Source organism: Tasmannia lanceolata, unplaced genomic scaffold (genome assembly GCF_043159265.1).
Source record: "Tasmannia lanceolata isolate RefF3 unplaced genomic scaffold, GAP_Taslan_0.1 ptg000008l, whole genome shotgun sequence".
Lineage (NCBI taxonomy): Eukaryota > Viridiplantae > Streptophyta > Magnoliopsida > Canellales > Winteraceae > Tasmannia > Tasmannia lanceolata.
The window spans coordinates 32,488,586-32,502,147 of NW_027518685.1; the positions used below are offsets into that span (position 1 = coordinate 32,488,586).

Genomic DNA, 13,562 nt, shown 5'->3' on the forward strand with positions numbered 1-13,562 from the left:
TAGAAGCTCTCTAATCATTTTATTCCTTCCACACAGGAGTGTCAAATGAACCCATGTTGTCAAACAGGAGAAATTATAGAAATTATATGGTGGCCGACCGTGAAGTCCCATCAAGGTGGTACGTCATTACCACCTTTGATATTTGATCCAACACATCTTAAGAAGTGCACTGCTGTTGGATCAAATATCAAGAGTGGTACTGTTTTGACTGTACTTGACAGTCGGACACCATATAAACACTTGTCAAACAGAACATACTTAATTGGACAAGACTTGGGCAGAACGGTTGGATCCATTGGGCACGATTTAGATTCATGTCTTAATGTCTGAAATTGTATTAATTCGAACCTAGACATAGACATTGAATTCTTCGAAGCACCCTAAATTCTGTTGGAGGCTGCCAATGTATGAAAATACTACGGGCGCAACTCGGGTCAATTTTTAGGAATTCACCCTAAATTCGGTTGGAGGCTGCTAATGTATGAAAATACTATAGGTGCAACTTGGGTCAATTTTTGGGAATTCAGGTTGAGCTTTTACCATAAAATTGGGTCAAGTTTGGGATTATTCCAATTCATTTTTTTGCAAAAGCTTGACCCAAGTTGTACCCCGGGAATATACCTTTCATATTGTAAATGAAAGAATATTTATAAAGGGTATATGTGAAGAGTATTTGGTCAACAAAACCAGTTTACTTTCTCTAACAAAGTCTCAGGTCATTTGAGCCTCTCTCTCTCTCAAGCTTCTTGATTTTCTATGCTCTTCTCCTAATCCTAAGCCTGAGCCCGAGCCACTCGGGCATTTTTTCTTGTATGTAGTTTGGATTTAATTAATATTTTTCTTTACCGCCATTATTTTACTTCTTTAGAAATTCCTATTACTCATCAGTATTCTCAGCCCCATGCTATGCATGGGTGTAAAATGATAGGCCCCCACCATCAAAACACGAGGTATGAGATGGTGGGCCCCACCCTAATGTATATGTTAGGTAGAGATGGTGGACCTCACCTCATCAATCGTTAGGGGTAAAATAGTGGCCCCACCCATCAAAACCTGGTGTAAAATGGTAGGTCCCAGCCCATAAAAACATTGGGCTCCACCCTATGCACGGGTTTGGGTGGATGGTGGTCCCACCAGATCAAAACAGGAGGTGTAACAATGGTGGTCCCAACCCATTCTAAGGCATCGCCTGCTCCACCCTAATTCATCCTAAAGGGGTTGAATTTAATGAACGAATGCCTAGTTTCACTTTTTAAGTAAAAATCCTCGTGGATTCTTTCCCGTCAAATATCAGACCGCTATAAATAGCCTTTCAACAAAACCAACTTGCATTCTACGCAGCTCTTATCTCGGTCTGAAACCCAAAAACCCCTCTTCAGCAAAAATGGTAATCGAATCGATCTCTAAATCTTTCATTTCAATTGCTTTCTTTATTTTAGGTTTTAGGGTTTTGTCTTTGCCTATAGATATTGGAGATCATTGGATTTTTAGTCTTTCTATGGATGTTGGATATCATTAGATATGTGTTTCCTAAGCTTTTTTTGAGCCTTTTATTTACAAAGATGGAGAAAGGTGAAAGAAGAGTAAGGCCCTGTTTGGATTTCCAAGAAAAACATTTCTGATGGTAATTTTAGGTGTTATGGTTATTTCTATGATGCCATCCAAAAAAAAAAAAAATTGATTGGGGGTTATGGTTATTTCTATGATGTTCTAAGAAGTGATTTTTCAATTCTGTTTTATCATTAAAAAAAAATGATTTGTCAATTCTGTTTCGATCACAACTAGGGGTGAGTTGGGACAGTTCTCTTTTAAGGCTATCATATGTGAGAGTCAAATATTATTTTGCTCTTATTTTTAAGAATTCTAGCGTCACCAGGTATGAGGGTTGGTTAGTATCAAGTTTTTGTCTCTTGCCACTTTCAATGTTTAGTAGTTTGCTGATGCAGCACAAAACCCTTGATCCTTCAAATATGGATTGAAGACACTAGGGTCTCGATGCCTCCGATTATCCTCATTTATGACAATTGTGGTAAATCTTAATTAATTTTAAGATTAGTTCAGGTGGGTTCAAAGTTGGGTATAAATTGAAAAAAAAAAAAAAAAAAAAAAGTGTTTATCTTTCGATATTGAGTTGTAGGGGTCTTTAAGTATTTGTTCAGGATAAAACTTGGTAGTTGATATTGTAATTTTAGGAAATTTTGGTGTTCTTTAATTAAAAATGAGAGTGATTTTAAGTTTTCTTTGGTGGGCCCCAATAGGTTTAGGAAAGTGAATTTAGGGTATCATTGAGAGTTAGTAAGAGATTGGACTAAGAAGTTTATGTTACTTCTAGAAGAAGTTAGGTATTTGGGTGCTTATATAACGGTTTAGACATTGATTTTAAATGATGAATTTATGCTAGAGGATTTTTCGCTTAGTCTTGGTTGCTTGTAAAGGTTAGGTTTAGATGAAGTTACACAGTTAATGTATTTTTGGCTCCATGTCTGTTGTTCTTGCCTTCTTGGTTCTCTCTAATAACTTGGTAACTCAATCTAAGTATTCCATTTTGTGACTAAAATCAAGATTGATTTCTCTTGACATGTGTAAACATATTTTGTGAATCTTTTGTCTGGCCAACTCTGTGTAAGAAATTACCTCGAATGCCATTTTGTGGGAATTGAATTGGTTCCCAAGTCCATTTACATTAGCATGTATCATTAATGAGATTTTTCTTTTGTTTAAACTTTAAAGGCAAGCAGTCTCCTTACTGGCATAGAGATCTCTTGAACCATATTTTACATTAAGTAATGAATTATATGCTCTTGCGAAAGGAGTGTATAGACTTTAGACTGTGGAACAACTCTTTTGTTATGTTAGAAATGGAGTTAGGGTTAGAGAGAGGAAGAAGAAGAGGAGTAGAGGAGATGAGAAGTCTCCACTAGGGAGCTCCTCATGTAAATGATGTATATCGGTATATATAGGCCCAAATAGGGCATTCAATGTACAATGACTACAATACCCCTAATCTACAAGTAATGACTAAATTACCCTAACACACTACTCAACACTCCCCCTCAAGTTGGAGTGTATATGCTATGGAACTCCAGCTTGGTACAAAGAAAACTACAACAACTAAAAATAACAAAAAGTACATAATCTCATACACACATCCAGCTTGGTATAACACTCATCCTCAAGCTGGTGTGATAATACATAATGGAATCTTAATAAAAGATAACGACCACCATGAGAGTACGGTTGTCGAGATCAGGGGCCACCAAAAGGATAGCCCCCCCTGAAGCAGCACTACAGCGAGAGCGAACAGAACAGGGCTCCCCCCTTGAATGAGAGCTAAAGCTGCAACCATGAAGGATCGAACAGAAACACCTCGGCAAGGAAATAGTAGCGATCCATCAAGCAAAATGAGCACGCTGAAGGCACGCACTATGAATAATGGCGAAGAAGCACAACACAAATAGAAGAAGAACAAGCGATGGGGAAACCATATATAAGGTCGACGGGAAAACTATCGCTTGGAAATAAGAAGAACAGGAGAAGATAACCAACCAACGTTGAGGAAACCATCGTCTGGAGACAAGGTTGACGACATGAACATCGTCGCCTTAAGAGAGCCGACCATCGATGGGGACATTATCGCCCGAAAAAAGAAGGTTGACGGGGAAACCGAAACCGTCGCCTATAAGAGAGCTAACCTACGATAGGGAAACCATTGCCTGGAAAAGAGAGGTCAACGGAAAAACCGGAATTGTCGCCTGTAAGAGAGCCGACTAGCGATGAGGAAACTATCACTAGGAAAAGATAAGGCGTAAAGCCATAAACTAATGCATAAAACTATGCTAAGAATATGGAAAGGAAACAACAAACATGGCGAAGAACATAAGGAACACAATAACATTCCTAAGGCGAGACTACATGAGGCAGGAGATGATAAGACAAGGAGGACAATATCAAGACAACACGAAGGGATAAGTCATAATGCCGGACAATACGAAGAGACATGAAAACTAGACATGAAAACATGACAACACTCCCTAAAGAAGATAACACTAAGACAACACTCCCCCTAAAGAGAAGACAACAAAGTGGACAATACTCCCTCAAGAAGACAATACTAAGAAAAAAAGACAACACTCTCCCTAAAGAAAAGCCACAAAGAACTACTACATAACAACACTCCAACAATCCCCCTCAAGTTGAAGGTCGAATACCTTCAACTTGCAACGAAAAGACGACCATCAAGGTACCAAACCCTTTGAAACATTTCATCAAATACTTGGAGTGCACCTTGAAGTGAAAGACAAAGGAACGAAGAGAAACAAGGTACCATACCTCTCTTAGACATTTGAGCGAACACTTGGTGTGCACCTTGAGGAACAACAAAAAGTCCACATGAGGCAAACAATTTAGAAGAAGACAGACAAAGAGAGAGATTTGTTTTCGCTTTTGGGATATTAGGGCAAAGGAAATCGACAAGAAAGTTAAGACAGAAAGCCCATAATCACGTGAATAGAAAGAACAACAGAGATAATCGTAGGATAGGTAATCTAGATCCAGCGTTAATCGCAACGTGCGATTAACTCAGATCCAGTGTGCAACATGCGATTAACCAATGAAATGTTAATCACAAGCTGAAGATGAAACACACCCATATACGCATACGCATACACAGAGAGAAACACAGAGATGAAACATAGTAGGATGGTTTCACAGAAAGACAGAAAGGAGGGAGAGATTTTAGGGATCTGATGAGGAGAAATACCGAGAGAAAATATGAGACAAAAGAGGGTTTGGATGAGAGAGGTGGCTCCAAAGAGAGAATCCAAGGAGAGTGGGACAGAAACTGAGAGGGTTTTGCCATAGAAGGAAACAAGATCTGCGGGAATAAAGAACGGGTTTTGCCGTAGCGCACCCACATACACAACGAGAGAGAGAGAGAGAGAGAGAGAGAGAGAGAGAGAGAGAGAGAGATATGAGACAGAGAGAAAAAAATGCCATGAAGGCGTGAATGCCGTGGGGGGAGATAGACTCTTCTTCATTCCATTTTGAGGATCAACCCTTTGGCTCTGATACAGTGTTAGAAATGGAGTTAGGGTTAGAGAGAGTAAGAAGAAGAGGAGTGGAGAAGATGGGAAGTCTCCACTAGGGAGCTCCTCATGTAAATGATGTATGTATAGGCCCAAATAGAGCATCCAATGTACAATGACTACAATATCCCTAATTTACAAGTAATCAAGGTTTTAAATTTCGGTTTCGGTGTTGGTTTCAGTCACTACCGAAACCGAAACGTTTCGGGCCGAAATTTCTGCCGAAATCATGTAAAAATATGAAATCATAATCGTTTTTTTTTTTATTTCGACCGAAACGTCTAAAATTTCGGCGATTTCAGTGGAAATTTTGGCTATTTTGTGAATATTTCATAAATTTCGGTGGGAATTATAACATTTCGGTGGACTTTTTTAAATTTTTGGTGGAAATTTTGTAAAAAATGCTAAAAATCCGAAATCTTGTAAAGAAACGACTTCATGTAAATTTCGTTTCGGTCGCGGCCGAAACCGAAATATTAACATTTTGGCCAAAATTTAAAACCATGCAAGTAATGACTAAACTACCCTAACACACTACTCAACATTGTGCAAGCTCTGCCTCAATGTTAGAACATTCGAGAAAAGTTTTTTTCTAATTTGTTTAGGTTCTAACTTTAGAAAAAGACTAGGTAAGGGTGTTTTCCTTGTTAACTTTCATTAACATTCCAAAAATGGAAAGGAATGCGCATTTAAACAACCAAAACCCGTTACGCAATCCTAACCCTACAGTTTCTCATTTACTGTTTCACACATTAAGGCCATGCTCGTTTGAGATTATGACAACCGATGGTGAGCTCCCAAACTGATTATTGGACTCAAATTACATTAATTTCGACTCCAATAATCGGTTTGGGGGCTCACCATCGGCTATCATAATCTCAAACGAACAGGGCCTAAGGCATTTGATGTTACAGATTGTTGAACTCCAAGCAATTAGTGTTGTTCTCATGACGGGCGTATACCTGGTGATGTCTGACTTGACATGATCTGCCTTTGTCATTTTTGTCTTTGATGGCAACAACTGTTTGTTTGGTTAGGGGGCTTCCTTGGTTCATAGTTATTGCTGCTGCCTTTCATATGGTGACCACTATGTTGGTTTATCAATCTCTAGCATCATTTCTTACCTATCACTTGGCTAAATCATCTGCTGCGAACAATATTGGGTTATGGGGAAATGAATTAATCTAATGGAATGCTAAACAATTAAATCATCTTTACATAAGGCAGCAACAAGAATTCCTATTTACGGACAGCTAAAACAAGACACGGTATGTTGCTCCAATTAGACAGATGGCAATGGCCCACTCATTTAGTCAGACACCACGAAGGCATGCGCCTGTCACAAGCTATAACTTATATGTACATTCTCTATAGTGCCCTCAAATTTTCAGATCTTTAGACGAGGGTCATTTCTTGCCCCCTTGCTGATGGTCACACAACGTTGACTCCTTCCTTGCGTTTTTATTACGACTGCATTTTTTTGTGATTGCGTCTATATTATTTATTATACGGAAACAATTGCCAGCTTACTGGAATCTGTGGTATTTTTTTTTTGAATATCTGTTTTACTTCAGGATCCTAGGGAGAATGTCATCCAAGCCTGGTATATGGATGACAGTGATGAAGACCAGAGACTTCCCCATCATCGTGATCCCAAGGAATTTGTTTCTTTGGATAAACTCACAGGTCCACTTCTTTACTACTATATGTTTTTTTTGTCACCAAGCAATGTATGAAGTTATGAACTTATTTCCAAACAACAATCATATCATGCAGAGCTAGGAGTGCTCAGCTGGTGTTTAGATGCAGACAAGTATGAAACTGATGAGGAGTTGAAAAAAATCCGTGAAAAAAGGGGTTATTCCTATATGGTTTGTGATTTGGCCCATCTATTTATTCATTCATTTTTTTTCAGTTGAGAGAGAGAGAGAGAGAGAGAGAGAGAGAGAGAGAGAGGGGTCATGCTAAGGATCCGACTTTTAGTTCTAATGGGATGGAATGGCACACTTTTGCAGGACATTTGTGAGGTATGCCCAGAAAAGCTGCCAAATTATGAGGCCAAGATAAAAAACTTTTTCGAAGAGCATCTTCACACTGATGAAGAGATCCGATATTGTGTAGAGGGAAGTGGTAGGACTATCTAACTGTTATGCTTATGGGTTTTGAACCACATTGAAGGGAGCCCCTCGATTTATGTGTATTACCTTTACAATTCTTTTTCTTCACTGGTGTAGGGTATTTTGATATGAGGGATGAAAATGACCACTGGATCCGTGTAGCGATGAAAAAAGGAGGAATGATTGTTTTACCTGCTGGGATTTATCACCGTTTTACACTCGACACTGACAACTACATCAAGGTATTGCACTTGGAGGAGACTAGTTCTTTTTAACTACATTATATTACCTACTGGGATTTATGATCTTTTTACACTCCTAGCTGACAACTACATAAAGGTATTACCCTTTCATTGGTTCATCCTAACTACAACTCAAGGCCCTGTTTGGATTGCAAGAAAAACATTTCTTATGGAAATTTTTTCTTAGGAAAAGAAAATGATAGGAAATTTTAGAAAAAAATTTCCTTTCCAAACTTTCCCAGAAAATTCCTGCAAACCAAACAGGGCCCAAGTGCATGCAGTTTACAGTTTTCCATTAAGCCAAACATGCATACAGGCGTTGGCCGGTGGACATGTGGGGAGAGGATATGAATGTTTAAGCTTCTGAGGTCAGAGTGGATTCCATGTAACCAATGGGCATATTTTTATTTTTGCAGGCAATGCGTTTGTTTGTGGGAGAACCAGTGTGGACTCCCTATAATCGGCCTCACGATGATCTTCCCGCAAGGTAACATTGCTAGTCAGAGGCAGAGCTACATGTAGCATAAGGGGGGCAGCTGCCCCTGTTGAGTTGGGCCAAACTCCTTAATAGGCCCAACTCAATTGGGCCCAGCCCCCTTTAAAATTTGAAGCTTACCCCCCATATGTATAAGCCTGCTCCCCCTTATTTATAAATCTTGGCTCCGTCTTTTGCTATGCCCATCCCTGTATCTCCCCGGTGTTTTTTGGGCTATTTGACCATGTTTGTCTTGGGGCTTCCCCGGCTTTTAATAAATATCTCTTCACCATTCAAAAAAAAAAGCCCATGTTTTTAAATTCTTTCTTACAAGTTTTGCCTGCTGTTATGTGGTGAACTTATTCCCAAAATGTGTGTGCATTGCAGGAAGGAATACATTGATGCTTTTGTGAAGAAGGAAGTTGCCAACCAAGCTGTAGAAGCTCTTTAATGGTGTTAGGGAAATGGGTATTGGCTGTCTCAGTTCGATACTAAAAAACTGTTGCCCATTAGTAATAATTATCTTTTTAGCTCAGTTGTATCTGGCTGAGGACGGAATTCACAGGGTTGTAAGGATTTGTAATAAATGACTGAAACTCGTTAAAACCCTATAGTTACCTATGTTGTTTGTCATATACTTTGTTTTGAATTTAGGGATTTGATACAGCAAAATACACATTTTAGATATACTTGAGGGCTAGGAACATAACAGAGAACTTGGATTGGATAGAATGGAAGAAAATGATTTATGTAGATGAACCCCACTAGTGTCAGAATTAGACGTAGTCAATTTGAGCCGGGTAGATCCTTTCATTTTCTTCATTAAAAATTTCTAAAGGATTCTTTAGCGGACCACATCTAGTTTGGGACAAAGGCTTAGTTGAGTTGAGTATCATTTGATGCATCTATTGAAGGAGCTTCTACCACATTAAAACTTGGATTTTTTATTTTTTTTTTAATTTTTCAAGTTGTCTTAAACTTTGTTACCTTATTCTTCTAAGAGAAATTATATGATGCCTGACCGTCAAAATAAAGGGCAGAGAGAGACAAAATATCATTCTCTTGATTTTTAATCCAAGGGAAAGCACCGTTTTTTTACTTTTCCTTGGTTCAAAAACCAAGGCAGCAGTTTTTGTCTCCTTCCGCCCATTACATTTTGACGGTCGGGCATCATATAATTTCTCTTCTTCTAAAATGTGTTAAAAATTAAATTTTTCTCTGCCATGCGGTTTACAATAACTGCTATAACAGCTCAAGACAAACTACTATAACAGCACAAGACTCACTTGAAAACACCAACAATAAACTACTTGTATTAGGAGTGCAGCTTGGGTTGGGCCCACCAGTAGCCCGACAGGTTCAAGGGTTGGCATTTCATTGAGTTGGGTTAGGGTCGGGGAAAAGGCAACCCGATTTAATTTCGGGTTGGGTTATGATTGTGGCCTTGGCAACCGGACCTGAAACAAACCTCCATCCTCTAATTTTATCATGATTTTCTTAGGGTTATGTTTGTTCTTGTATTTTTCTGTTTGGCCTTGGTGAAATCTGATCTCGACCAACCCGACCAATTTGGAAAAAAAACAAGTCAGATGGTTTGGGTTACGGTTGAGAGATTTAGAGGTGGGTTGGGTTAGGGTTGATCATCCTTGGCCCAAGGCTTGGGTTAGGGTTGAGGGAATGCTATCTCGGGCTGGTTTACAGTGGGCATCAATCTTGGATTAGGTTGAGGCCCACCGTATCCCAACCCGAGATTGCACTCCCTCAACCCTAACCTGACCCAGCCCGAGCCTTGGGCTGAGGATGGTCACCACTAACCCAAAGCACCTCTAACTCTCTCAACCCTAATGCGGCCCGTCCAACCTGTTTTTTTCCCAAATCGGGTTGGGTTGTCTGATTGGGGCGGGTTGTCCAAGGCCTCATTCGTAGTCTATCCATAATTAAATCTGAGTTGGCTTTTCCCACCCCAACCCGAGGAAATGCCAACCCAATCTGAGCCAAAATCTATTTGAGACAGACCCGAGTTGCACCCCAACACATCACACTAACTTAATAACAATCTTTTATCCACTTACCCATATATATATATATATATATATATATATATATATATATATATATAGAGAGAGAGAGAGAGAGAGAGAGAGAGAGAGAGAGAGGAAAATGATTGTGAGCTTGAAGCTCATATAGCTTATATGCGCTTGAGGGCCCAAACACATGGGTCCCACATTTTTTGTGGTCATCCAAACCATTCATTTGCAAGGCCCCATCATAGATAGGGTGTGTACCAAAAATCAGCTCCATTGGATCATCCTAACCCTTCCAAAAGCGAAGAGCAAAAATGGGCAGATTTGTGGCAAATGATGTCTGTCCATTTTGCCCTCCACTTTTGGATGAGTTAGGATGATCCTATGGAGCTGATTTTTTGTACACACCCTATCTATGTAAGGGCTTTTCAAATGAATGCTTTGGATCATCCTAACAATATGGTCTCACATGTGTTTGGGCCCTCAAGCTCATATAAGCTATATGAGCTTCAAGCTCATAATCATTTTCCTCATATATATATATATATATATATATATATATATATATATATATAGCTATTGCCAGTTTGTCACTTCATACATCTCTATCTCTACGTGGTAGGAAATCTAAGCCCCACCCAAGTTGATTTGACAAACGGGATCATGCAGATGGGATGTAAGCTCACTTGGACCCACTGGGTCCACTTGTGATGATCCATCATATCAACGGTCTCGATCATTAAAAATTGTGCTACATGGACACTTCTTTTATGCTTTTTCTTGTTAATTGAGCTAAATAAATTCTAGAGGCAGATATTTGGTTGCTCTCCGCCTTGCCTTTTGTGCTGCTATCTACTACATCTGGATCGAAAGGAACAGAAGGATCTTCGACAAATGCAATCGCCACAAGCAGAGCACCCTTTGGGATATCATCCATATTATACGATCTAAAATTCTTTTGCTCAAATTGGATGGAAACCTTGACCCCAAAGACGATTTCCTGGCTGCTAAGCTGAAACGCCCCAAATTCAGCAAACCTGAATTGATAAAAACCTGGAACTGGATTCCCCCGGATGAGGGTAGATTCAAACTGAATTCTGATGCATCTCTCTGTCAAACTGAAGCAGCCATTAGAGGGCTAATCAGAAACTCCAACAACAACATCATTACAGCTTTCTCCATTAATATGCCTCCAAAATCCATCCAGGAGCTGGAAATGCAAGCGATTCTTGTTGGTACCGCCTCAGCAAGGAAGTTAGGCCTCAATCACCTTTGGATTGAATCTGACTCCCTCTTCGCCGTCAATGATATCAATGGGAAAATCAAATGCCTATGGAAAGCAAATTCCAATTCTCTTCAACCGCAAATTCCAATTCTCTTCAACCTCAAAGCTTTTCTTGGTGAATTTCAGAGTTGGAAGATTACTCATATTTGGCGGGAAGCCAACTCAGCAGCAGATCTTTTATCCAAAACTAATTGTTGCATCAAAGGAGAAGATCTTCCTCCCTCAAACCTGCTCCCTGATTTGATGGCCCTTGTCTTAGATGACTCATATGGAAGTTTGTATACAAGATTGTAGTATACAAACTTGGCCTAAAAAATTCTCTATAAATCCGAGGGTTAGGATTGACCGAAGAGATTTGCGAAGCATGGCCCACCCATCCATAGCGGATTGACTGGTTTGAATATCCACATGCTAGTTGGTATTACAGAAATACCCCTACAGCGAAACAAAGGTTTTAGTAAACAAGAGGGTAAAACTGTCACAAAGGAGAAAAAGTCGTTACAAAAACGTGTTTTTAACGGAGACGAACACCCTCTTTCCTCATAAATAACGTGTAACCTAATTTCATCATATTGATTTTTGATTTCAAACCCTATTCTCTGTCATTTAACCCTTTTTTTTCATAAATGGCAGAGAAAATGTTCTTGTTAGGGTTTTTACTATTAGGTTTGATTTCTTCATCTTATGAAGAATCATTGACATGTCTTAAGGTATACCAGGAAGGAGGAGCACCAGGGGTTTTCCAATCTCAAGAATGCCCTCGTTGGACTCTTTCTAACAAAGATTTATTAAACCCTCGTTTGGCTCTTTCTACCAAAGATTCTATTTTTCAGAAAGTTAATTGTCAATGGGCAATGCTTCAGGGAAGAAGAAGATATCAGGAAGATCGTATCGTTTGTGCTCTTGATTTTAGAATCCCTTTTCCTGGTACTTTGTTTGTTTTCTCCTTTTTAATTATCTGAATGAATCTATCTATACATTCTATTAGGGTTGGGGTTAGGGTTACGGTTCTGTTAAATTATTATATGTGTAGAGGAATTCAAAGTAACTGTTTTAGACGATACGATGCTTAATGGAATTCATAATATGGGTTAACAAAAATATGAGGATTAGCGTTAGGATTAATCTATACTGTTTGTTAGGGTTAGGGTTTTGTTAGATTATATCTCTAGAGAAATTCGAAGTAATTCTTTCAGACGATGCGTAACGGAATTCGTAATATGGTTTAACAAAATTATGAGGATTAGGGTTAGGATAAATCTATACTGTTTGTTAGGGTTATGCTTTTGTTAGATTATATGTGTGGAGAATTCTTTCAGACGACGCTCAATAGAATTCATAATAGAATTTAATAAATGTATGAGGATTTGGTTTAGGAGAAATCTACACTGTCTATTTGGGTTAGGATTTCTTGGGGCAAGAACCCTCTAGAAATCCGGTTACCAAAAACTACTCAAAGCAAACAACGACAAATATCCGTCGGTGATCCATGGAATTTGCCTAAACAAGTTTGTGCAACAATACAAGTGTGTAGTGAAATAAAGAAAAACAACAAGAAAACAAGAGACGAGAGATTTATGTGGTTTGGCACTTGGCCTACATCCACAGGCAATTCGGCAAGTAAAAATTAATCAACAAGGATGGAAAATTACAAACAAGGGTGAAAACCCTTACCTCTCTAACAATGTTGAAAAACCCACCAACTACCTCTTCTTGCAACACAAGCAAAAGCCCAACTTCTCACATTGTCTTTTGTTGGCCCAGGCGAGGCAACCCAAGATTGGGGGTGAATTGGGTCTAGTTAAAAATACTTTGTTAAATTAAAAACAATGTTACAATTATTCTTTGAGAGGATACGACGCTTAATGGAATTCATAATATAGTTTAACAAAAATATGAGGATTAGGGTTAGGATAAATCTATGCTGTTTGTTAGGGTTAAGGCTTTTGTTAGATTATATGCCTAGAGAAATTCAAAGTAATTCTTTCAGACGACGCTTAATGGAATTCATAATATAATTTAACAAAAATATGAGGATTACGGTTAGGATAAATCTACACCGTCTATTAGGGTTAGGCTTTTGTTAAATTATATGCCTAGAGAATTCTTTCAAGGAATGGAAAATTTCAAACGAGGGTGAAAACCCTTAATTCTCTAACAATGATGAAAAACCCACCAACTACCTCTTCTTGCAACACAAGCAAAAACCCAACTCCTCACAATGTCTTCTGTTGGCCCAGGTAAGGCAACTCAAGACGGGGTGAATTGGGTCTAGTTAAAATTACTTTGTTTAATAAAAAACAAGTTTACAATTAAATGCAGGAACAATAAATAA

The 13,562-nt window shown here is 38.8% G+C and overlaps 3 protein-coding genes across 3 annotated transcripts in view; all 3 read left to right on the forward strand.

Moving 5' to 3' along the window:
- Positions 1–1,231: 1,231 nt before the first annotated feature.
- Positions 1,232–8,551, forward strand: LOC143885222 (acireductone dioxygenase 2-like). The gene is made up of 7 exons (XM_077389290.1): positions 1,232–1,387; positions 6,659–6,770; positions 6,861–6,955; positions 7,100–7,214; positions 7,319–7,443; positions 7,860–7,930; positions 8,306–8,551. The coding sequence occupies exons 1-7, from the start codon at positions 1,385–1,387 to the stop codon at positions 8,367–8,369; spliced, it is 585 nt and encodes a 194-aa protein (XP_077245405.1). The 5' UTR covers positions 1,232–1,384; the 3' UTR covers positions 8,370–8,551.
- A 2,054-nt stretch (positions 8,552–10,605) lies between these two features.
- Positions 10,606–11,521, forward strand: LOC143882884 (uncharacterized). Its single transcript, XM_077386272.1, has 2 exons — positions 10,606–10,649; positions 10,756–11,521. The coding sequence occupies exons 1-2, from the start codon at positions 10,606–10,608 to the stop codon at positions 11,519–11,521; spliced, it is 810 nt and encodes a 269-aa protein (XP_077242387.1).
- A 237-nt stretch (positions 11,522–11,758) lies between these two features.
- The window catches only part of LOC143882885 (uncharacterized), a 62,736-nt gene continuing 60,932 nt past the window's right edge, over positions 11,759–13,562 (forward strand). The window contains exon 1 of the mRNA XM_077386273.1: positions 11,759–12,154. Within this exon, the coding sequence (XP_077242388.1) occupies positions 11,854–12,154 (301 nt within the window). The 5' untranslated portion in view covers positions 11,759–11,853. The remainder of the gene's footprint in view (positions 12,155–13,562) is intronic.